Source organism: Dermacentor andersoni, chromosome 10 (assembly GCF_023375885.2).
Source record: "Dermacentor andersoni chromosome 10, qqDerAnde1_hic_scaffold, whole genome shotgun sequence".
Taxonomy (NCBI): domain Eukaryota; kingdom Metazoa; phylum Arthropoda; class Arachnida; order Ixodida; family Ixodidae; genus Dermacentor; species Dermacentor andersoni.
This window is the reverse complement of record NC_092823.1, coordinates 66,115,315-66,140,852: the sequence shown is the minus strand read 5'-3', so window position 1 is coordinate 66,140,852 and position 25,538 is coordinate 66,115,315. Positions and strand designations below refer to the sequence as shown.

Genomic DNA, 25,538 nt, shown 5'->3' with positions numbered 1-25,538 from the left:
CATGGTATACTGTCTGTGGGAAGGCAAGTCTTGCTTCACTCTTGAGCAACACTTAGTGATTGCACAGTAATAGTAAGCTTCGCCAAATGGCTACAGATTACTGCTGTACTACTCCAAATGTTCCAAGAAGACCAATTTTTCTGCTCCGGAATTGCTCCAAAATGTTGGTGTGGCTGCTCCTAAACTGCTCCAGAACAACATTTTGTCTGCTCCAAAAATTCCTCCAAATTTTAGACGACCACCACTGAAAGCTGGCCGAAAAATCATTTATTTCAATCCACAGGCAAAAAAAGAAGCATCACTGATTAGAACACAGAAACATGGCTTGTAAAGACCACACTTTCGGCATACACGGTACAAAACAAGCAGTGAACTGCAGGCAAATGCGCCAAGTTTATCTTTTTCTGTGTGGGTGTGCGTGAGCGTGAAGCCCTTGCTGTTGAGCAGGACCCTAAACAGAATATAACTAGCACGTTTCAGGAGATTCAACACGTCAAAAATTTTACTGGACTATATCGGAACAGATATTCTCAAACCCTTTAATATACAACAAAGCTACCTAAATGAAAGAGCTGGCAAGTAAGTGCTTGCTACTGGGTACTTCTGGGATTAGCATTTTTTTTTTTTCTTGCAGTCCTTGGCCTCTGTGGTCATCCTGGTTAAAGAGCCATGCCTAACTGATTTTTTTTTTTCTTTTTAAGCCTAACCCTTCACTCTTAATAAAGTTTGCCCCCCTTGGGGTGCATCTTGCCCCACAACAATAATCGTCATCTGTCTTGCTTGCTTTTACTTTCTTTAACACTGCAAGCCCAGTACTTCCAGGTAACAAAGGGCATGCCCATTATCAGCGTGACACGGCATTCTCGACAGGAAAGTAGCGAGCGCCGAATTTTTCAAGAAAGGAAATGCAAGCAAGGCAGATGACGATTATTGCCATGGGACAAAATAAGCCCCAAAGGGTGTAAACTTTTTTCAAGAGAGTTCCAAGTGCTCATATAAGATTACTTTCTCGCCCTCTCAAATTTGCACGCTAGCAAAATGCTTGCACAAGAAACTCGTTAATTTGGTGTCGGCGACAAAAGAAATAACAAGAGTGTGTTGCCTAGACTACATACTGCGGGGTGGCAAGGTGTGCGTTTGGCCATAAACGTGTGTAAATCGGAACAAAAATTCGCATTGGTTGTCGAACTCGTGTTCTGCAATTTGCTAGCTAACTATATATACAGTACTTTAGTGGGTGCGAACACAATTGCACCTCAAGCCACAACAGATTTATCAAGGGTAGTTTTGAAGCAGTCTAACACTGAACCTGTTGTGAACAAGTGAATTATCTAATGAAGAGCAAGGGTGGCATCCTAATGTTGTTCATCATAAAATTGTTAGAAAAAATATAAACACTCACACTTTAATTCATTACGAGGAGCCATCACTGAGCGCATTTTCTTCTTTAACTAATTTAGCAGGACTCTGAACTCCATGATGAAATTTAGGCGCGAGTTCTGCGATTCTCAAAGACAAAAATCACATAGGTATGTGCGCTTGCGCGCAGGAGGGTCTCAACGAAATTAGTTGCATTTGAGCCGATCCACGGAGCGGCAGTTTTGGAAGCACTACCTTAAACTGTGCCGGAGTGAAAAAGTCGTCATCCAGCACGCCCATCACGTGGTCCAGAATCGACACCTAAGGCCACGTGCTCGGTCTATCGCATTTTATTACCCGCTGACCACACACACACTCACTGAAAGCACTGTCCACTACCCTACCCCCCAAAAAGCACCGCCAGTTAGGCTTACAAAGACCCGGTATATACATTTCACGGTGGCACTGGCTGGCCGAAATGCACAGACCGATGCTGCCTAAATCCCCAAGCTCTTTTATTTTCCCGCGACGACAGAAACACTCGCGCACGGCCTACGCCGCTATGTTTCCTTCAGCGCGGCTCCACGACGCGAGGCTCATCGTTGACCCTAATGTCCGGATTGAGCCGGGGATCTAGCAGCGGATCCGACTCTGCTGCCGCACGGCCCCAGTGCAAGAGGAAGTAGACGACGGTGAACAGCCCGAGGACAATGAGGATGGACAGGACGACCCAGCGCTTCAGGAACGTGTGCGGGTCTCGTCTATGACTGCCCGCCATTATTGTCCGTGATCTAAGGGAAGAGGCAAGAGTGTTTTCAGCAAGAATGGTAATTCAATTCGACTTGATCTTTACAGTTCTTACAATGCAGTTATAAAAGCTGTTTGGACCCACAGCCAAGAGCTTTCTACTGATTTTCTACGGATTTCTACGGACGACTTTCTGTGGGAGTGAAAGAGGAGCTATGGAGGCAACGCACATGCAAGAAACAGTGCTTCTTAAAACAAAGTCCCACATTCTCATTCACGTTAGTTTAAGCTGGAGAAAAGAGATAAACAAGTTACATACAACAGGAATACGAGACAAAATACACCGCAGTGTGCTAAATCTGAGTTCTCTTTTTCTGCTTTTGTCTTCTAGGTTCGGGAAAATGTGAAACCATTGCGCGTGGAAGCTACACTGCTGCAGTAGCAGTTCTAAAATATCAAAAGCACTGTCATACGCGGCCATAATATTTGACATGTGCACAGATGACATGTGCAGAAGCTCCGCCCATGTACCTTTCCCTTCAGCGGCACAGAAAGTTGTCACAGAAAGTATAGTAACGGGTTCAAGCTAGAGGTGCAATAGTCCCGCAAGTATTCAATGACGCTACACTTCGAGTTGTCGATTAATTCAGCCTCTGACGGTCTGTCTGCTACCCTACCAGTTAGCTTGGGTGGCAGACCAACAGCCTCAGGAAGTCGCTGGTCCTGAGTTCGATCCACAGACCAGGATGAATTCTTATTAAAGTGCGAAGCTTTTTTTGTGCAGAAAAAACCACATTGGTTTCCTTTGCATCTTTGCGCTACAGCCCAGTGGATGGCGTTATCCACCTAGCGTATTTCTGCAAAAGTGGTTTGCCAACAATGGACAAAATGTGCTCAGTCATTCCCGTCACTGTTAACACATGCATTGGTCTCCGCCTTAAATACCGCAACTAACAGCTTTATTTGGTGCACTCGGCACCAGTCAATTTTATGAACATAACACGAACGTAAGATATGGGATTATTTTTCCACACTTCACAATTTCAACATACCTTTTCATCAATCAACATTTAGTGATTACCACTGGTTCCATATGAAAGTGCCTTAAATATTCCCAAATCATTAAATCTCCTGCACTAACTTTTAATGCTTTTACTAGCATGTATTTAAATAAGTGTCTTGCAGACCATCAATTTTAAAATCCTTTTCAGATATATACACAGGAAAAGCCGACTGCTGTTCTGGCCTGCAGCACCAAAAAAATTGAACTTAATTATTTTTCTGCCTCGGCTTTGAACAACCCCTCCTGCTGGCTGCAGGGCACAACGAGGCCCTTACTTTGCCTTCTCTACCGAAAGTAAGAAAGAAAAAACAGTTTGCAGTCTCAGTAGATCACTTTCATGGATACAATCACGTTCATGGGGTTTCACGTGCCTTGCCGGACACTTTCAGGTGACAGCAATGTTCACACAGTGCTAGGAACGCTTCTGCACATAGAGGCCGACATGTCTGGTGCCAAGTCACATAAAATGCTGCGAACACAACTGCATCCCTGAAAGTGATGGACTGAGAATACCGTACCAGCCCTCGTCCCACAGCACACCACCATGCACATGGGCAGCAGTGAGCCAAAAACCATGCAGAAGTTAGACAACACTGGAAACTGTCCACTGTCTTAACTTGTAAAAGCCAAGAGTTGCGCACGCTCTCCCAAATTATTGGCAATACTTTTCAACTTTTGTAAGACAAAGTTCCGGCATGATAGCAATGAGCATGAGCACGTACTTGATCCACCGTGACAGAAGCTCGAATCCGGACCGTCGTTTGTACTTGTCCTCATCGTAGTCCGGGGCGGACGTGACGAAGTTGCCCTGAGTTGCAGTGAATATCTTCCGTGATGATGTCATGTTGCCTGTAACACAAATGGTAATCACGAAAGAAAAATTACACGATTGAAATGGTATCGCTCAACACCAGAAGCAACCAACTTTAAAGAACCCCTCACCAGGTCTGGCCACATTGAGCTGACAAGCACCATGCATACAATGCGCGCTAACGATCGTGCTTGCTAAGTATGCTACATGCCGCGAAAAGAGCTGAAATTTCAAACTGAACACCATTTCCCCTTCTCCTCGCGGATGCTGCGCTCCAAGTCGGAGGGCTGACATATACGTGCTAGTGCGCCTACATAGATGTGCCTTTGCTGTGACGTCGCTCTTAGTGACTCGTGACTTCGAGAATTATTCAAGGCACCATCTGTTATTTCTTTAATCTGTTGCTTGAATAGACAAATTAATGTTTAGAGAAATAATAAAATACACTAACAGAATGTCTGTGTGTATTTGTTTCACTTCACACTGCAGCAAGAGAGATGTACTTTCGTTTCGTATGCTTGTTCCCATGTCGTGCAGTTGCGCGTGCTGACACCGAAACTACGCCATTTTCTATCGTGTTCCAGCGTGCGATCATGCTCTGTGATCCGCTCGTGTCTGCCTCAGTGTTCGTGTAGCACTGACTTATACCGCTAGTCAAGTGTCCTCGTGTACAGTGTGCAAAATCGTGTGCTGCGAGAAATGAGACAAACAGAACAGCTCGCACATGATGCCGTCAGCAGAAGTGCGCTGTGCAGCAAAAGAAGCGAGAACCTCTGTCACACGGCATGTGTAATGTCATTCACTGTAAATGACATTCATACCGAATGTCATTGCAGTCTTGTGTTCCCTGTCTACACGGGTGTACAAAATGGCATTCGCAATTGATGCCAATGTTTATCGGCACCTGGCGCAAGCAGGCACTTGGCAATCGACATGTACACTTTCAGGTTGCGCTTCGCCCTGCACAAATCAGTGAGGTGGTCTTCCCACACTTTCAGCAGCACGTCCCGTCGTTGGTCCAGTGCACTTTTCACTTCTCATTTTTTGCGGATGAAGCTGCAGAGTTGGCTTCTGTGGTTAGTGAATAGGCTTTAGTGCGGCAACACTTTGAAAACAATATTCAGAAATGAAAAAAAAAGCACATGAGCATTTGTAAACATGGCCGACAAGAGGTGCTAGCGTCCTGTCGAATACTGGGAACAAGAATATGGCTGCACAAACGACTTTAACGATCGTGCTGTACATCATAAAATTATTCAGAAGTTCCTAACAGCAATTATTACAGCCTTTATTCTGATTACATTTCGTTTTAACTTATCGATTTCGTAATATTTCGCCAAGCCCCTGTTATTGAGATTACACAAGTCGCTCTTGCATGAGTTTGAGAAACTCGTTCAATGGTCGAATGCCATCAGCTGTAAATGTCATTCACTATGCCCATGTAGCAGCAACAAAAATGGCATTAAAACATAATCACATTCACTGCAAATGACATTACATGTGCCGTGTGACAGGGGTATTAGTTTACAAGCTATGTGAAATTGTTACAGTACTTACGAGGATGTTGCAAAAGTCCTGTTCACAAATTTGTGGTACGTTTCAGAGCAACGTGGAGATACATCATTTTCATCTGCTTTAGATGTATTAATAGATGCACCTTAAAGAATTGCGGTGCCACTTTCCAATGGCGAGTTACAGTCGTAAACCTCATGTTTCAGTTCTCTAATTTTCCAGTTTTCTATAACTTTTACAAGAAAGAAAAATAATGGTAGTCTAAATAAAATATCTGCTTCTTACAGTCGATAAATTTTCCGTTATTCCTATAAATGCAATAAACTTTGTTAAATTTGATGCAGTGGATGCCAAGCGAAACTTATCTATTTAGATAGCAGCTTGCCGAGATAAACGTTCCTTTTAATGCAGTGTCAACTGGACCATCATTATCTATAGGCAAAGGTTAGTTTGTTGACATTCAGAGTAGACTAAAACAGTGCAAACTAAGTCGGGACGATGAAGCAAACGACCACCAGAGGTAACTTGTCCCGTGGTGTATTCTTCCTTCATCCTCCTTTAGTTGCACTGTTTCACTTTATAGAATATCATATCGTGATAGCACAGCACATTAAAAATACATGTCCTTTGTTAAACTGCTTGCAAGAGATTCTAATTATCCGGCTCCACCGGAAAGTGTTGCGCCAATTCAAATCAAGCACGCAGCACCACCTGTCTACTGAAATTAAAACTTGAGTTGAGCACTGTTGTGCTATTATGGACAAAATAAATTAGAACAAGAATTTACAAAGTAGAACACCTGTTACAAGTTACTACTCGAGAGGAGGATTTATCACCACTACTCATCTGGTAAGCAAAGCTGGCGTAGGCCCCAAATCAAGCACAAAGGCCAAACAAATGATGCCAATACTAATTACAAAATTACACAAAGTGGCAGTAGTGGAAATGGAGGAATGTGTTATGTGGTTAGCTATAGCTTGCTTTCGTCTCATTTGCCCACGACAGTACGTACTACCATGTCCCATGCAACAAAACTTTCAGCTGGCAATCAGAAGTCGCATCCTGTGTCCACCATTTTTCTTTTTTTCTTCGGGCCATTTGTCACATATTTTCGTCACAAATGTCAGTGGGTACGCTGTCGAAGCATTACAATGGTGGCAGCCGGGCAAATGTACAAATACGTTGCTCCGCTCAATGCTCTTTAGTTAATATTATCGGCGGAGTCTGACAATTGCTTCGTAGATTGTAACTAGCACACTGACATGTGTACTTGTTTATACGTTTTCTAAGGACCGCATTTCACCCGCTAACAGCTTAAAGTTATTGCTCAGCATGCCTGCATGATTTGCAACTTGCTCAAATGTTGTCGTTGATTCTATCTGTTGTCTACGCGCTCACCAAACCTCGTGTAATCAAATTGTGTGCGCAAATGAAATAATGGCTGTACTTTCTGAAAGGTATGCGAGCACTAGTGATTACTCTGGAACCTTCGACGAGTCACGTATAAAAGCCGACGCGCTTTACCTGCAGATCAGACTTCCAGAGATCAACGAATGCACTCGCCGCCATCGTTGTGCTACTTGTTTTGCTGGGCACCGGTTTACCCAATAAACAGTCCGTTCTGTGGCTTGCATTGTGCCACGGTGTTTGTTCACCATCACTACAATGTGACAATTTTGCATTAAATTATGTATCACAGTGCAATTTTTTGATGTCGCATAGCGCATGCCATATTTTTCAATTGCTAATGCAGATTGTGGGAAGAGTTGCCCCAGCCTCCGCAGTGTTACCTGCTACATACATACCTGCCAGCCTGTATACATTCTAAGATTAGTAAAAATCCCACTGGCATGACAAGAATACATGGCATTGGGATAGCAGCATGCATTCTTTTTAATTTTGCACTGAGCACACGCCGTGTACTTTATGTACAATGATATACAATGAGTGACCTTTAGAGCGACTTTGCTGTTGCCCATTTCGCCTACTTCGGGAACCTGTCTGGATAAACTTGCTCGTAGCAGGTACTCCTCTCATCTAATGGCAACCTGTGCTGCCACAACAGGAATGCGCAGGTACTACGTCACAATGTTTTTTTTTGTATGCATTTTTTGCAATATTGCGCCAACCCATCCTTTAACGCCTTTAAAGCTTTGTTTGGAGCAAAAATGTGTTTTTTTTTTTAGAACTTGATGCAAGATTTGTTAAAATTGTACAGGGGTACAAATTTACTAGAATTTCCAGCTGGTGAATATCTGTCAACGACTCCTTGTGTTTTTATGTGCAGGCAATTACGTCAGCCCAAATTCAATAAACTTCACTAGAAATTCTGAGGAGCTGGCAGGTGTGCCTGTATGAGACACAGTGCGGAGTGTCGAACCGATAACAAGGTCTCGAAGCGAGGAGTTTGCGACGCCTGGGCCACGTACTGTTGGCGGTGGTGCCGTAGTTGACGCTGTTTTCGGGAGCCATACTCGTGTGCTGGGGTGGTACTGTGCTGGGTGCGATGCCTTGTGCGCGCCATGGTGGAGGTGCTGACTGGGATAACGACATTGCGGGGCTTGCGCTGGCCTGGCGGTGGTCGCCCTGTGGTCCCGGAGGCTGCGCCTGCAATGCGACAGCTCCGTTTGTGACCAGTTTAAGCTTTTCCACCTCCACATCAAATCAATCAATCAATCAACATTTATTCATGTCGCAGGTATACGAAAAGAGTGAGAAATAAAAGGAACAGTTTAGGCAGCCTGACAAGTTCTCAACCCCATGACATGAGCAGCAGTTACAAACAGGAACATAAAATGAATACAAGGCAGTGAACATAGCAGGATATACAGATATCGTAGGTACGGTGTCTGTGTGTGGCAAACAGTGCACGTTGGTGTCCGTTCACGACTACTAAACATTCTTTTTGGCAAGTCCCACAAAGACACCACTGTGAAGAAGGGTAAGAACTTGACATGATGCACCAAGCACATATGCGATGCAAGAGTTCAGTAGCAGGCGTGTAACACAAAAGCTGTGCTTTTCTAGTTGACTATATTTTGGCTTCCATTTATGTCTAGCATTAGTATATTCACATGTCTGTAGTCTGCACAAACGTCTGCTTTACAATATCTTTTGTGGTAATTATTTTTCGGTGCAGGAGGGGAGGGTTTCGCACAATAAAAGGTTGCCAAACTGTGCTACCATGTTGGCGATGCATGTTCAGCAAATTTCTCGGGCAGTCTGTAGCCTTTAATAAACACACACCTGACAACCCATGAATTTTAAAATTAATAAGAACATCACACACATGACAAAGGGGGGGGCGGAGTGCACCCATCTTTTTATAGTTTACCTAGAGCACAAGCTTTTCGAGGAATACATGCACATTTTATTTATGATGATTCACTGTTTTAGACACAGCAAACAAGCAGCAGCAAATTTTGAATAGAAGAGAAAGCTACATACAGATCTTAAATCGCGGTGACTTTTTCAGTGACATTGCTTTTGCTGATTTAGCCTACTCCAAGGACTTGTCTTGACAAACTTGCTTGAAGCAAATACCCATCTGGCATATTGTCACGTGGTGGTGACGTTCAAGAACACAGTAGCAATACTGTGAAGAACAAAACTAACTTTTATTGGGCGAACCTGTGCCCACAAAAACAGGCTACACTTATAGCACAACGATAGCGGGGAACACTGTCGGCGATCGTCGAAAATCTGATCAGCGGGTCAAGCGCGTCGGCTTTTATACAGCAGTCTTCGAATGTTCCAGACTAATCGCTGGGACCCGCGCGTATTCCACAATGTTCTACGCCATTCGCGTCAGGCGATGAAATCAGATAACATAAGGTTCGGCGACAACAGACAGCCGCGTAGAAGCATCGATAACTTTCCAGAAACGTCAGATACATGCAGGCGCGTCCGTCGCTGTGCGATTACAGTTGTTAAGCGGCGAAACGTGGTCGCCCGATAAAGATAAGTACACGTGTCAATACCCCCCTCTTAAAAAGCATCGACCCGATGCTGCAAACAAACGAAGTTAATAAACAAAAGCACTCGTAGCAAAGAAAAGAACAAAAATGACGAAGTTCGTCAGCGTCCGTAAAAGGGTTTAAGGCGCACCACGTGGACCACTTCAGATCGTGCGCGGCGCCGCTGTGAATGCGAAATGCCGTCTGGCACGACCTCATAGTCCAGAGCGCCAATACGTCGGATGACCTTGTAGGGTCCGAAATAGCGTCGGAGTAGCTTCTCACTGAGTCCTCGTCGGCGTATCGGGGTCCAGACCCAAACACGGTCGCCAGGCTGGTACTCGACAAAGCGTCGCCGGAGGTTGTAGTGTCGGCTGTCGGTCCTCTGCTGGCTCCTGATTCGCAGGCGGGCGAGCTGTCGGGCTTCTTCGGCGCGCTGGAGATAGCTAGCGACGTCAACATTCTCTTCGTCAGTTACGTGCGGCAGCATGGCGTCAAGCGTCGTCGTCGGGTTCCTACCGTAGACCAGCTTGAACGGCGTGATCTGTGTTGTTTCTTGCACCGCCGTGTTGTACGCAAAGGTTACGTACGGCAGGACCGCGTCCCACGTCTTGTGTTCAACGTCGACGTACATTGCTAGCATGTCGGCGAGGGTTTTGTTCAGGCGCTCCGTGAGACCATTCGTCTGCGGATGGTAGGCAGTTGTCCTCCTGTGGCTTGTCTGGCTGTACTGCAGAATGGCTTGGGTGAGCTCTGCTGTAAAAGCCGTTCCTCTGTCGGTGATGAGGACTTCTGGGGCACCATGTCGCAGCAGGATGTTTTCGACGAAAAATTTCGCCACTTCGGCTGCGCTGCCTTTTGGTAGAGCTTTAGTTTCAGCAAAGCGGGTGAGATAGTCCGTCGCCACGACGATCCACTTATTCCCGGATGTTGACATCGGAAACGGCCCCAACAAATCCATCCCAATCTGCTGGAATGGTCGGCGAGGAGGTTCGATCGGCTGTAGTAATCCTGCTGGCCTTGTCGGTGGTGTCTTGCGCCGCTGACAGTCTCGGCATGTCTTGACGTAATGGGCGACGTCGGCGGTCAGACGCGGCCAGTAATACCTTTCCTGTATCCTCGACAGCGTCCGGGAGAATCCAAGGTGCCCAGCGGTTGGATCGTCGTGTAGGGCGTGCAGTACTTCTGGACGCAGCGCTGACGGTACAACAAGAAGGTAGCTGGTGCGGACTGGTGAGAAATTCTTCTTCACGAGCAGGTTGTTTTGTAGCGTGAACGAAGATAATCCACGCTTAAATGCCCTAGGGACAACGTCGGTGTGCCCTTCCAAATACTCGACTAGGGCTTTTAGCTCCGGGTCCCCTCGTTGTTGTTCGGCGAAGTCTTCCGCGCTTATTATGCCAAGGAAGGCGTCGTCATCCTCGTCATCTTGCGGCGGTGGGTCAATGGGGGCGCGGGATAGGCAATCGGCATCTGAGTGTTTTCTTCCGGACTTGTATGTTACAGTGATGTCGTATTCTTGTAGTCTGAGGCTCCACCGCGCCAGCCGTCCTGAAGGGTCCTTTAAGTTAGCTAGCCAACACAACGCGTGATGGTCGCTGACCACTTTGAATGGCCTGCCATAGAGGTAAGGGCGAAATTTCGCTGTAGCCCAAATGATGGCGAGGCATTCCTTTTCGGTAGTAGAATAATTGCCTTCCGCTTTTGACAGCGACCGGCTAGCGTAAGCTATCACGTGTTCATGTCCATCTTTTCTCTGGACTAGGACGGCGCCGAGGCCTAGGCTACTGGCGTCAGTGTGGATTTCAGTATCGGCGTCTTCGTCGAAGTGTGCAAGTACCGGTGGCGACTGCATGCGTCGTTTCAGTTCTTGAAATGCGTCGGCCTGCGGCATTTCCCACTTGAACTCCACATCACATTTCGTTAGATGTGTTAGCGGCTCCGCGATGCGTGAAAAATCCTTGACAAAGCGCCTATAGTAGGCACACATGCCAAGGAATCTGCGCACTGCCTTCTTGTCGATTGGCTGCGGGAACTTTGCGATGGCAGCTGTCTTTTGCGGGTCGGGGCGTACTCCAGATTTGCTGATGACGTGGCCTAGGAATAGAAGCTCATCATAAGCGAAGCGACACTTTTCCGGCTTCAGAGTGAGCCCTGATGACTTGATGACCTCTAATACCGTCCCAAGCCGCTTAAGGTGATCGTCGAAATTTCCGGCGAAGACGACGACGTCATCCAAGTAAACAAGACAGGTCTGCCACTTCAGTCCTGCTAAAACCGTGTCCATAACGCGCTGGAACGTTGCAGGCGCCGAGCACAGTCCAAATGGCATAACCTTGAACTCATAGAGGCCGTCTGGCGTGATGAAGGCGGTCTTTTCGCGATCTCTTTCGTCGACTTCTATTTGCCAGTAGCCAGACTTGAGGTCCATTGACGAGAAGTATTTAGCATTGCAGAGCCGATCTAATGCGTCGTCTATCCGTGGGAGGGGGTATACGTCTTTCTTCGTGATTTTGTTCAGTCGACGATAACCGACGCAGAAACGTAGAGTTCCGTCCTTTTTCTTCACTAAAACAACTGGAGACGCCCACGGGCTTTTCGACGGCTGGATGATGTCGTCACGCAGCATTTCGTCGACTTGTTGTCTTATAGCTTCGCGTTCTCGCGTCGAAACTCGGTAAGGGCTCTGGCGGAGTGGTCGAGCGCACTCTTCGGTTATTATGCGATGCTTTGCGACTGGTGTTTGTCGAATCCTCAACGACGTCCAAAAGCAGTCTTTGTATCGTCGAAGCAGACTTCTGAGCTGTTGCTGCTTAATCACGGGGAGACTTGGATTTATGTCGAAGTCTGGCTCGGGAACTACGGTCGTCGGGGTAGATGCGACAGAATCGGAGAGGACAAACGCATCGCTGGTTTCCTGAATGTCCTCGATGTATGCGATCGTCGTGCCCTTGTTGATGTGCTTGAACTCCTGGCTGAAGTTTGTCAGCAACACTTTCGTGCTTCCTCCGTGCAGTCGAGCGATCCCTCTTGCGACGCAAATTTCACGGTCGAGCAGTAGACGTTGGTCGCCTTCGATGACGCCTTCTACGTCAGCGGGTGTTTCGGTGCCGACCGAAATAACAATGCTGGAGCGAGGCGGGATGCTCACTTGATCTTCGAGCACACTCAAGGCGTGGTGACTACGAGGGCTCTCCGGCGGTATCGCTTCATCTTCCGACAGCGTTATTGACTTCGACTTCAGGTCGATGATTGCGCAGTGTTGGTTCAGGAAGTCCATGCCGAGAATGACGTCTCGTGAACACTGTTGCAGGATAACGAAGGTGGCAGGGTAAGTCCGGTCATGAATGGTAATTCTTGCCGTGCAGATTCCACTCGGCGTGATGAGGTGTCCTCCAGCGGTCCGAATTAACGGGCCTTCCCATGCAGTCTTAACTTTCTTCAATTGGGCTGCGATGGGTCCACTCATGACGGAGTAATCGGCTCCTGTGTCTACTAACGCGGTGACTGCGTGGCCGTCGAGAAGCACGTCGAGGTCGGTGGTTCTTTGTCTTGCGTTACAGTTAGGCCTTGGCGTCGGATCACGGCTGTGTCGCGTTGACCTGTGGTTGGTACGTGGCGTCGTCAGGTGGTCTTTCGTCAGCGTGTTCTTTCCTGCCAGACTTCGTCGGGACGGCGGTGTGTCGTCGTTGTTATGTCGTGGAGATAGTCTTTTCGGCGTCTTCGTCGGCGGCGGAGGATCTTCGTCAGTTCGACGAACAGCAACCGCACCTCCATCGGTTGCTGCTTTTAGTTTTCCGGATATGGGCTGACGGACCGGCCTCGGACTGGGCCAGTGTATGGTCGGCGCTGCGGCGACAGGTAGCGGCCTGGTGACGGCGAACGGGATGGTCGTCGAGGGCTCCACTTAGTAGCGGCGAGGTAGTCGGCGATGTCACGAGGGCGTTCACCTTCCCTCGGGCGCTGTGCGTTGACGGCGAAGCCTCGCAGTCCCATCTCCCGGTATGGGCATCGGCGATACACATGGCCGGCTTCTCCGCAGTGATAGCAGAGCGGGCGGTGGTCGGGGGCTCGCCAAATGTCCGTCTTCCTCGCGTAGGTACGCTGGGTGACGGGTGGGCGTGCTGGCGGCGGCGGCGGTGGACGACGGAACTGCGGCGTGACAGGGCCCTGGCGCGGTCGCGGCGGGGGACCTTGACGGCGTGCGACGGCGGCGTAGGTCATCGCTTCTGGCTGGGGCTGCGGTAATTGTGGTTGCAGCTCGGGAACTCCAAGCGATCGGTGCACCTCTTCTTTGACGATGTCGGCGATCGAAGCCACTTGGGGCTGCGACGAAGGCAGGACCTTGCGCAGTTCTTCGCGCACAATGGCCCTGATGGTCTCCTGAAGGTCGCCGGAATCTAGTCCTTGGATGGCGTACTGCGGCGTGAGCCCCTGGCGGTTATATTGCCGGGTGCGCATCTCCAGAGTTTTCTCGATCGTCGATGCCTCTGCTGAAAACTCAGCTACGGTCTTCGGCGGGTTACGAATAAGTCCTGCGAAAAGTTCTTGCTTGACGCCGCGCATCAGGAAGCGGACTTTTTTCTCTTCTGACATTTCCGGGTCGGCGTGCCGGAAAAGACGGGCCATCTCTTCCGTGAAGATCGCGATCGTCTCGTTTGGCAGCTGCACTCTGGTTTCTAGTAGTGCTTGGGCTCGCTCTTTTCGCACGACGCTTGTAAACGTCTGCAAGAAGCCGCTTCGGAACAGGTCCCACGTCGTTAAGGTGGCTTCTCGATTCTCGAACCAGGTCCTGGCGGCGTCTTCCAGTGCGAAATAGACATGCCGCAGCTTGTCGTCGCTGTCCCAACTGTTAAACGTAGCGACCCTCTCATACGTCTCTAGCCAGGTTTCCGGGTCCTCAAATGTTGATCCGCGGAACGTCGGAGGTTCCCTGGGCTGCTGCAGCACGATGGGGGACGCTGGAGCTGCCATTGGGGTTGCCTTGTCCACGATCTTCTTGGTCTTCTCAGGTAAAAGTCCGTGCTCCGGGGGCAGCTGTTGAAGACGGCGGCTTGCTCGATGCTCCGGGACTACGTTGGTGTTCTCTTTGAGGTCCGGGCTTGGATCACGGCTTGTCGGGGGCGTCCGGTACATGAACGAAAAGCACCTCCACCAGATGTCACGTGGTGGTGACGTTCAAGAACACAGTAGCAATACTGTGAAGAACAAAACTAACTTTTATTGGGCGAACCTGTGCCCACAAAAACAGGCTACACTTATAGCACAACGATAGCGGCGAACACTGTCGGCGATCGTCGAAAATCTGATCAGCGGGTCAAGCGCGTCGGCTTTTATACAGCAGTCTTCGAATGTTCCAGACTAATCGCTGGGACCCGCGCGTATTCCACAATGTTCTACGCCATTCGCGTCAGGCGATGAAATCAGATAACATAAGGTTCGGCGACAACAGACAGCCGCGTAGAAGCATCGATAACTTTCCAGAAACGTCAGATACATGCAGGCGCGTCCGTCGCTGTGCGATTACAGTTGTTAAGCGGCGAAACGTGGTCGCCCGATAAAGATAAGTACACGTGTCAATATGGTTTCTTGCGCTGTTCTAATGAGGACGACACAGGTACCACCACAACTTCTCTAACATTCTTTTTGCAATCTTGTCCTGCCCCATCTTTCAACTTAGAAACTTTTTGAAAAACGGCAGTCAGTTCTTGTAAAAGCTGACGCAACATTCGTGAAATCACAGAACAAGTCCGAATTCGTAAGCCTTACGAAAAATTTGGGATAGTTGGCAGGTATGAGAAACATGTTTTTTCGTTAGTGAGGTTTTCTGTGCTACACTCGCAGCCAACTTCTTGTGCCAATGAAGTGAAAGCTAAAAGGGCAGAGCTTCTGGACATTTTGTTCAACTTGCTTGTGACAACTTCACATTCGCGAAAGTGCGGAAGGGAACAGCAAAAAAAAAAAATTCAAATTTAAGACCAAGTGTTGTATTTTATGTTCTTACTCTACTACAGTAAAAAAATTTGATATAACGAGTTCTCATGTATAACAAAGTAGATCTAAAATATTGTTTGGCAATGTCAGCGTATAATGAATATATGCTCACAATGGATATCTAACGTAACGAAGATATCTTCCATGTCATACACGACATTGTTATAGAGAAGTTCAACTGTATAGTCGGCAGCAAATAAGATATCCATGTTTCCTGTATACCAGCTTAACCTAACGTGAATGAGATTTTGGGACTATTTTCAGGAGCACTGTCATGTGTGTGCTTAATTCTGGTAGCCTTTCCTTCACTGCCGCAGAAAGTTGTCCACAAGTTTATAGTCTACCACTCTAGCAAAGTAGGACATTCGTCTGTGATGTCCTTTTAATGCTGCGCCTGTTTGTTACCTGCTGTGGGATCTCCGGTACGGAAGGGCTGGCATTGGCCCAGGAAGCAGCCCTGAGCAGCACATTCAGCGCGTCTGCTACGGGCGACTCGATGTTGCTAGCTGGGACGACAGCCGAGCCGCACGATGGACAGCCATAGCCAGCTGGTGCAGTCGTCTTGGGCATCCGCTTGCAGTAATCGTCCAAGCAGGCCCAGTGGAAAACATCTGAGAAGGCAAATTGCGCACGTGAGAGGAGCGTGATACACAGGCCATGTGACAGGTGAGTTAAGGCAAATGTGCCAACGTTAGCACATTAAAGACGTAATCAATGGCGGACATGTAGCATAACTAGGAGCCACAAGAATTGGCGATCCACGCGTGTTTCTGTTATTTTTCATTTTCTGTTCTTTCTGCACTCCTTCATTGGCTCGTATGAAGCTGTGCCCCCCCCCCCCCCTATCTAAAGAATAGACCACTCAGGAGGATAAACGATAAGAAATTCATAGAATCGAAGAAAAAGGACCATTACAAAATACAGCTCCTCGTTATCAAATGATCCCCTCTCAAGACTGTGAGAAGTGTCTAAGCATAGCACTGACATCTGCACATATGCAAAAAAGTGTGCTCTCAAAAGGGTGCTCTCATGCAAAAATTTTGGTTTCAAAGTGACAGTGTGGTTTTAAGAACGATGGCTACAAAATGTTTATGTGTGCTTCCTGTGCAAGCTCATGAGAAAAAATTGCTATTGCTTTATTGCTTATTGCGATATTGCTATTGCTGTATTCAAAAAGCGCTTCGTCTTGTTGCCCACGTAAAAGTAATACGAAACTTCAGTTACGTCGGGTGACTTGTGATCTCCCGCTCCTGAAGAGTATTGGCTGCCGAAACTTCGACGTCATCAATGACGCGCATGTCAACAATCATGTATGTGGGCGTGGCCTGCGAAGATTTACTTCGCTCCAACCGCAAATAAATTTGCCGACAACACTTACGGTAGCATAGGAGACGTGTGCATGTCCCGTTGGAGAGCTCCTTGCGGCAGATCTGGCATATTGGGTCGTAATCGCTGTCCTGCAACCACTGGAGGTAGCTTTGGACTATGCACTGCAAATACATGTTCGAGATGGCTCCTTCAGCACGTAACATTTTTATGCACCATGCGGAAACGTAGCACGAACGTCTCAACCTGCTTTACTCTTTTTTTTTCTTATCTAGAAACACACGGGCTTAAAAGACCTGCAAACAAGCGCATTGCATAGTGGAGGAACATGGCTTGCGTAATTAACGCGGCCAAGCGGCTGCCAGCTGGTGCTGACATCGCCGTCCCCGTCTTTAAAAAGAAACGCAGTTAACCGCAGACGAACATTCGCTCACCGTAGGGTGCTGGGCCACCATGCAATGCTCGCACACGTTAACGCGGTGTTCGTAGCAAAACTGGTTGGTCACTTTCTTTCTAGGGCACTTGCACAGACCCATGGTGGCGTTCTCCCCAGGGTTTAAACGCTGCTCCGCCGAGACGAACTTCGACTAGAAGTTCATAGATGACGGGCCAGGGACTGCGATTATGATAATAATATTTTTTTAAAGCTACATTCGTGGAAGGCCGGAAACAGTCGCTGTCATAGCTCGCACTTTGCCACGACTTGAGCTGGCAGCGACCGTGCAGTTTCGGTGGCGCCCCGATGTTTAGCCACAGTTAAGCACTCAGATTTACAGTTCTCGCCTTAAATTACCTTGCCTAAAAGCGTTTTAAGGGCACATGAATACAAAAACATAATTAAAGGTGTTTTACAGATAGTTTTGGCCTAAGGATTCTCGTTCAAACAAGCAAATCTAAGCTTGTTGAATGGAGTACGAGGAAGTGGCTCTAGTTAATCGACATGAGTTTTGTTTCTGTTTTGCAAACAGGTGGGATTCCAGCGGCGAATGTGTATGTGCGGTTCTACGTGAAGAGATTTCTTATTAACAGTGGCATTTCCCAGTGTCTGCCTTTGTCAGCTGGCGTTGCCGCCCTTGACGCTTCGCGCAAATTGTCGCGAGTTCAATAGCCCCGTTTTTCTAGACGCTGGCGTCGCATTAACGGCGGGAGCTCAGGTCAACTGTGCGGGCAGTTCTCCAAGACAGTCCGCTGGTAGCTGCTTCAAGGCTATTCCTTCCCCACATCAGTAAATAGCCTTCCAGACTGTGCATTTATGGCGGGCGCTCTTTGTTGTGTTTCGCTGCTGGCTAATAGCTTTGATTAATTTACTAATCTCACTGTTGTCAGAGACCCCTTGCCGCTAGGCTAACTAGCTTTACAGAGCGTAGAGGTTACTTACTCTTGAGATACAGCAGAAAGCTCCTCACGTAAGTGTTTCGTTTTCAGACAGAGCACCGAAACCGTCCTGACTTTACTGATTGTATTCGAAATCGCGGAGGCAGTTACCTGCAAAAAAAATGAGAAAAAAAAAGGAAGATCGACTCTTGAGGACAGCAGTTATTCATATTCTGTTCATTATGTCCTAAACGTATTGTTCCGTACGAGTTTCGGATCCAGAGGTTGCGAAAACGTAGTTGCATCGTTTTTTTTTTTTTTTTAAGTCAAGTTGTCAGAGCACTCCAGCTGTTCGCGAAGTTTATGTAATCTCTCTTCCGCGTAACTAACCGCTCTTCGCAACGAGCTTTCCACCTGACAGGCAGTTCTCGTTAACCTCGTCAAAAAAACATCTCACAGGTTGGAAGACATGGTGCTGGAGCAAGGCAGCGCCAGGGAGAAAGTGCTCGAGAAGATCGACGATGCCGAGAAGCTTCTGGCGCAATGCGACTCCCTGAGCGCGTGTCCGGGCAAGAGTAAGCTGCAGCGCAAGATCCAGGCCGAAATCAAGTTCCTCCGCAAGCTCTGGAAGACGCCCGAGGGAATCAAGGAAGAGCACCTGCGCTGCACCAACCTGGCCTACCTGTCGGCCGTTGTCACCTGCTCGCTGGCCGTCACAGGACTGGTCGACGTGCTCAAGCCTTTCTCGCTTCCCGAGGTGAGATATGTCTCTAGATCCATTCGATATATTCGCCCCCGCACTTAGTGAGCAGCTACTTTGCACTGGTTCAGCGCCACCTCTTGCTCGCACGGAACCGGCCTGGCTCGACCTGCACCCAGCCATGCGTTACTTCTCTGACAAATGCCAGGGAATGCCGCGAACTTGTCCTGCACCGAGCACTGCGCCGTGTGAAAGGAGTGGGCACTTGCAGACGACACCGTGTCGAACTGGCGAAATGAATGGCGATTTGTCGAATGACGCAAAGTCCAGCACCTCCTGAGCTAGTTGAGAAAAGTGCAGGCAAATTGAATGGACCTTCTGCACCTTGCACATACTCGATCATCGAGCACTGTACAAGTCGTTATATTGGCCTTCCTGTTGTGTGGCGCAGGGTAAATACCGACAAAAGGAGCAGACGGGACAACACAAGGCGCCTGTGTTGCCCTACCCTGAGCTGCATAATATGAAGATCATGTACCAACAAGCTCAAATTTCCACCATTTTTATCATGTATTGGGCTGTTTACATTGACTAGTTTAAGCAAGCAAACAGAGTCCTGACTGGTATTCACACTATTCAAGCTGTGCTTAAAGTGCGCTTATCTATGCCAAATAGGCAAGGGGGACCTGGACCATGACAACAACAAAAATTTCCGGATGAATAAAAATAGTGTGAGACATAATTGCCTTGAAAAAAACGCACACAAAAGACAGTGATCACAACAACAAGGGTGACACTTCCAATGCCGTCATGATTGCTTTCCTTTGTGCCTTATATACTTGTGCCACACGGACACAGAAAATGACATTAACTTGCTGATGCCTTAAATTTTAATGCCATTTACGGGGTGCCACACAGATATGCTTAGTGGCATTAAAACTTGATGCCATTCACGGCATAGTGCATACTCCTAATTCACGTGGCCATCAAATGCATACTCTCGTGCTTCGTGTCTCCACATTCTAACGATGCTAAGCGAACTTGTTGCAAAAGACAATCTATTCTTCACTGTTCTTTAAAAAGAGATATTTTTTCGCACCGTGGTGTGTTCTCATAACTGTTGCAAGTCGCTTGGCCAAATGCATTGAAAGCTTTGGCTTCAAACAGTTTACGGCTGGGTGCAAATATGACATTCCTGTAGTAAACTACACAACGTATGCCTATTAATGTTTTTCACGCCATTTCTTAAACGTTTGCTGCCTAAATAGTTTTATTGTATTACGATTGGCAAGCCAGCTCAGTCGTAGTTATGTCTCACAGCAAGTTATTCTGAAGAATAAGAATAGGTTGCAGTACATGCAGCAGTCATTCCCATGATCCAGAGAAGCTTGCCTATTGGATAACTGACACAAAATGTGCTAACCCATTGCTGCAGTACCTACATCACGCAGGCTGTATGCGTTGATTTAGTGCCCTTTTGTTCATTTCTTTTACTGCATATGTCTTGCAACAAGTCTCCTAGAAAAAGAAAAAAAGAAAATGTGTTGTTCATGGCACAGCGTCGTGTGTTTTAGAAACACTGAAAGCACAAGAAGCTAGCCTTGAACCAAAACAAAGGGTAACCACATGTGTAAGGCCTTCGAGCAAGAAGGCCAAGCAGACGTGGCATACACCTAAGCGCTCAATTCAAAAGCATGTGCCTCCGTTACCGCCAGAACATTTTTGGCACCAGTCCTGGGAAAACCACGTGTGAATCAACCATAGCCTCTGTGTACCAGCTAACCAACAATGTCTCCTCCAATGTGTACATTATTGCTTCCTTTTACAAATGCTTGGAAATGTTAGGACTAAGTAAAAAAAAAGAATTGTACAGTCACGTGCAAAACTTGCTCGCAGAGTGATGCCGACTGCGAGAGGCAGAGGCGCTGTGCCGATCGGACGGTTGTGGACGTGGTGGCCAGTCACGGGGCAGCGTGGATCAAAGTGGTGGCGCGTAACCCTGACGCCCTGCTGACCTCGTCTCTTGGAGACGGGGAGTACGGCCGGCGGACCATCCTGGACCAGCTCCAGGACATGGTGGAGTGCGCCGGCTTTCACCCGCACCTCTACAAGGCACCCAAGGTCAAGGTGTGGACCGTGCTGCCCGTCTGCAAACCACTCCGGGATATCATTCAGGCCGTCGGTGCAGAGGTGAGCCCTTGAGTGGTTGCGTTTCAAAACATTGAGCTTGGCTGCCATGGGCACTTGTGGCCATGTAGCAGGAGGGGCTACTTGGCAATCTGTCTTGCGATTGCCATGCTATGCCATTCTGTGGCATAGAATTTGATAGCCATTCTATGAAGCACAGTTAAGTCTGTGTTTTTTTTTAATTTATTTCAAAGTACCACAGGCCAGATCTTCCCCTACCAGGAGGGCACATTCCTAGCCCACTAGAACACACGTTTACGTTAACCTTGCAAACATGCTTGTGAAAGTAAAGAACAATTCAAACAGTGAGCTAATTAGAGAAAGTACAGATATATTGTCATGAACTTCGGCTTCAATTTCCCCAGAACAATCACAGACTGGAATAGTCTTACTAATGATGCAGTATCACAAACTTCACTGAATATGTTTGAAACCTACCTTTAATTACCTTACAATTGTTTGGAACTACAATATACCCATGTGTTGTGACTGCCATTTCTTGTATCTCTTTCATTTGTGTTCCTTGATTGCTTGATTTTTGAATTTACTGATGACTTTTGTGTTGCGCTTGCTTTTTCTGTATCTTTCATTTTCCATTCATTTCCGTTTCTTGATTGCTTGATTGTTGAAATTGCTTCATTGCTGATTGATCATACACTTTATGGGAGCAAGAATTAGCATGGTAAACATACCCCACATAACATGCTATGTAAACTTATTTGGAGCCAAGGAAATATTGAATAGTGATGTACTGACTACATAGCAAGAATCAGTTATCTAGTCATTTTTCAAGGACACCTTGCGCTACAAATGCTGCCAAGAATGCAAAACGCTCTTAACATGTGCATACATAACGGCCAGATTAATATGAGAGAATCTAGCCATTAAATAAATATAGAAGAAATAGCTTATATTTATGCATTGATCTATATAAACAACACAAGGGTGTACACATTCTAGATGTTTTGACTGGTGATTTTGGCTGGATTTTGACTTGACTAGATGTTTTGACTGGAGCGCTTACTATAAGCATAAAAACAGTAGCTTATATCTTTCCTACAAGAAATGTGTGTTATATATTTTTTAGGGAAAGAAAGACAGGAAAGACACGAGGACAATAAGTAAAGGAGATCAATACAGTGTCGTCAATTTCATGATTGGTTCATTGATTCAAAGCTGCACTGGGAATTTGAGAGATGGTGTAGCAGATGGCTTCGGATTAATTTTAACCATCTGGGCTTTTAATGCGGCCCAATTCCAAGTACGTTAGTGTCTTTACATATTGCCTCATTGGAATTTGCCTATTATGTTAATCTTTGTTGCGAGTTTTCTTTTTCTCCAATAAATTAGGCCATGCCTTTTCTCACATCTTCCTGTCCTTTGTGTGTAACATCTTTTGTTTTGTTGTAATGTCTGATACTGTATGCCTTTTTTGCGATGGCTGTAACTGAACCATCTGACCAGAAGTATAAATCGACACTGAAATTTCTCAAACCAATAATAGTGCTACCACATTTTCTACATCTCTTTGTATTTTTGCTAATCATTGACGTTGAGAAGACCTTAATTAAACATTTTTATTGCACACAGGTGCTCAACCAAGAGGATGTGCTATTGGCTGGCGATGAGGAAACTCCCGAGGCTGCAGCAGACGACAGCGAGGCGGGCATTGACGACTGTGCGGAAAACTTTACGGCGTTGAAGCTACACGAGGTGCCCAAGGATGCCGTGCTCAACCTCGACGTCTCCACGATGATTGCATGCGCATCTGCACTGACCAACGGCCGCTGTCACTTCCGATTCCGTGAGAACGTACTCACCGAGCAAGCCGAGAGTGAACGCCGCAGCCCAGTCCGGCCGGCTCTAGATGAGCTGTTCACGAGCCGCAAGCTTGTCTGCTGCCAATCCGCCTACGACGACTTCTCGACGATCGTGAAAGTCATGGCCGGACCATGTGAAACCGAGGCAGCACGTAGACTGTTCGAACGACTCGAGGTCGTACCGGACTCTCCTTCCGAACGTGCTTCGGCGCTTGCTCTCCGCGGAAAGATCAGAAAACGCTCAAAGATCATCTTTGGGACCGGCGACCGACTTAAGGCAGTGACCGTGACTGCGAACAGCGGGTTCTTGAGGGCTGCCAAGGCCCAGGGCGCTGACTTTGTTGCGTTTGTGCACGAGTCGCGGGCACTGACGGAGGCGAAGGAAGTCAATGCTACACCAATCTAGGACGTCTTTGGAATTTTAAGAGAGCTTTCCATCTGGTGCTAGCTTGCTTTGTCTTCCCATGACGCTGCAGAGATGCCACTAGGTGAGCGGTGGCTGACAGTCGTGACTGGAGGCAACAGGGTGTGATCACTTTTGTGAGATAGCCAATGTCTCACCTGGTGTATAGTCTTGTCCGCCATTATGCTGGTCGTTATTTTGTACTGACCGGTGACTGGCTTAACGCTCTTATTGAAGACTATTTTCGCATTAAGGGTGCAATGTCATGCTGCCTTTATAGCTACTGTACTTTAAATTAAAGCTGCTCATGTGTACGTGTTTGGCTGTTAGTGTTTTTTTGGCAACCACTTCAACATCAAGCAGGAAAAGTCTGATCACTTATCTTTCAAAAATGTTTATCAAGAATTTTTGACTGGCTTGCTGGTCGAGCCACTGGAACTTTGTTCTTCTGTTGTGCACGTAGGTGCTGTCAGCTTAAATTTAAACGTAAAAAAAAGAAGAAGAAGAAGGTAACAAGAAAACGTCTTGTGCGGGATTACATGAACATGTAGCGTTGCATCTCTCTAGGTCCTATCGCTAAATGTTGGGCAGTCTCTTACCCATCCTCCGGAGGACTGATCTCGCACATGTCATAAGCGTTTGCTAATGCAGGATCAGAAAAGCTTAGCTCAATCTGTTTAGACTTGTTTATGTTGATGGCCCTTACCCACAACGACTTCAGAAGCAAAAGTCTACACCTATTATATTGCCCTTGTGTTTGGCCTTGTGAAAGAGTGGAATAAATATTGTTCTGGCCCTTTAATTTCAGTACAAAGGGTATTATATCACTTACAAGACATGCCCTTTTTATAGCTATATTTTGGTTCTGAGCCGTGATGAAATGAAGTTGCTGCACTTCTTGATTGACTAGGCTCGCAATGATTATTTGTTATTGGAGTACTTTATTTACGTTTGTTGTTCACGCTGAGAAGAAGCATTTGCAGTTCTTCATTGAGTATTTTGCTTATGAAAACACATGAACTTCCACAGACTTATGATGTCATACTTAAATAGCCTCGACTATGTTGACTTTATGGCACTACATGCACGTGTTTGTGTTTCAAAACCAGTGACTTGGAATCCTGTGGTCATTAGGAAATCCATTCGAATCTCTCCCTAATGTCCTTTGCTCTAAATGACCTTGTGCTCTTCTGCTACGTGGTGGTTTTGTGAATCATTCTGACGTGAGTGCAATTTTTGCCACATTCTGCTTGACAAGTGCCTGCTTTGATACTGGTGAGAGATTGTCAAGAAGCAAGTTGCTTTGTGCGATCGGGCAATTTGCTTGCTCAAGACTTTTCTGTTATTGTGTGACGCAGAAATGAATTTCTTCTGCCTACATGTCCGTGTACTTGCGTGTTGATAATCAAGAGTTTCTGCATTGGACTGAGCTGCGGAGAAGAGGTCACGAAGCCAAACATGGATTGAGAAATCCTTAAGGCATTTTCTGATGGCGCACAACAAACTCGCGGACGCTACCTGAAGACCTCTTACAAGCACAGTTCCAATTCACTCTCAAGTAAGTGGGGGACATGGGTCTTATAGACAAAAATATTGCTAAAAAATTTTATTTTTCATTTGTTAATATTTTTCTAATTGACATATTATGACGCACCTGTTTCTAACGGACTGGCTCAAAACGATGTGTCGTTGAAAAGAAAAACAAACACATTTGTTCTACAAAATGCTCCGCTACACCCATGAAAGTGCCAAAAATGACCCATTTTGTCCTGTATGTCCTTCCAAAACCACTCATCAGAGCCCTGCCATCTTTGTCTCGTTTGTAAGCGACTCTTTCCGACTTGCTCTCCTGCCAAAACGAGCCTTCAATGCTACTTCAGAAGAAAGCTACACGAGTTTGTAGCTTGAAATATATGTTTTTGCACTCTTTCGGGTTTTTTTTGCATTTTTCTCAAATACTGATTTTTGCAAGCGTTACATTTTGGAGTCAGCACTGTCCCTCTGCAAATCAAATTTTTTTTTCCTTGTATGCTAGAGAGTTGTAGAAAGCAGAAGCACTATGATATGGTAGGACATGGCAATATTTTGAAATGTTATCGAAACCAACAAACATTCACCCTTACAAAGTTGAAACTTTTTACTGGAACCCCTGTCCCCCTTTAGCTTAGAGTCCCAATTCCATGAACTTTGAAACTTGAATATGATAGCTGGAGATTGAAATAAGGACGAGCACAAATTCGGCTTGGCTGGACGCATTGCACTAGAACCAGTGTTGACATAGGTGAACAACCATTGTCCCTTGAGATGTCTTGCCATTGTCGTGGCGTCCTTACCGGACAGCATCAG

The 25,538-nt window shown here is 46.8% G+C and overlaps 2 protein-coding genes across 5 annotated transcripts; one reads left to right on the top strand and one right to left on the bottom strand.

Annotated features, from left to right (window-relative positions):
• Positions 1-230: 230 nt before the first annotated feature.
• On the bottom strand, positions 231-17,500 carry LOC126543980 (zinc finger protein-like 1 homolog). The gene is made up of 6 exons (XM_050191156.2): positions 17,203-17,500; positions 16,821-16,932; positions 15,848-16,053; positions 7,922-8,099; positions 3,892-4,018; positions 231-2,150 (listed from the first exon to the last, which is right to left on the bottom strand). The coding sequence occupies exons 1-6, from the start codon at positions 17,302-17,304 to the stop codon at positions 1,931-1,933; spliced, it is 945 nt and encodes a 314-aa protein (XP_050047113.1). The 5' UTR covers positions 17,305-17,500; the 3' UTR covers positions 231-1,930.
• A 159-nt stretch (positions 17,501-17,659) lies between these two features.
• On the top strand, positions 17,660-24,572 carry LOC126543978 (UPF0415 protein C7orf25 homolog). Of its 4 annotated transcripts, none has more exons than XM_055062424.1 (4): positions 17,660-17,736; positions 18,542-18,839; positions 20,679-20,972; positions 22,560-24,572. In XM_055062424.1, exons 1-4 carry the CDS (start codon positions 17,675-17,677, stop codon positions 23,193-23,195), a joined length of 1,290 nt encoding a protein of 429 aa, XP_054918399.1. In that variant the 5' UTR covers positions 17,660-17,674; the 3' UTR covers positions 23,196-24,572. The 4 variants fall into 4 exon arrangements, with proteins under 4 accessions (XP_054918399.1, XP_050047109.1, XP_050047112.1 ...); XM_050191152.2 differs by having other exon boundaries at positions 17,666-17,758; XM_050191155.2 differs by lacking the exon at positions 17,660-17,736 and adding an exon at positions 17,765-17,959.
• Positions 24,573-25,538: the final 966 nt, after the last annotated feature.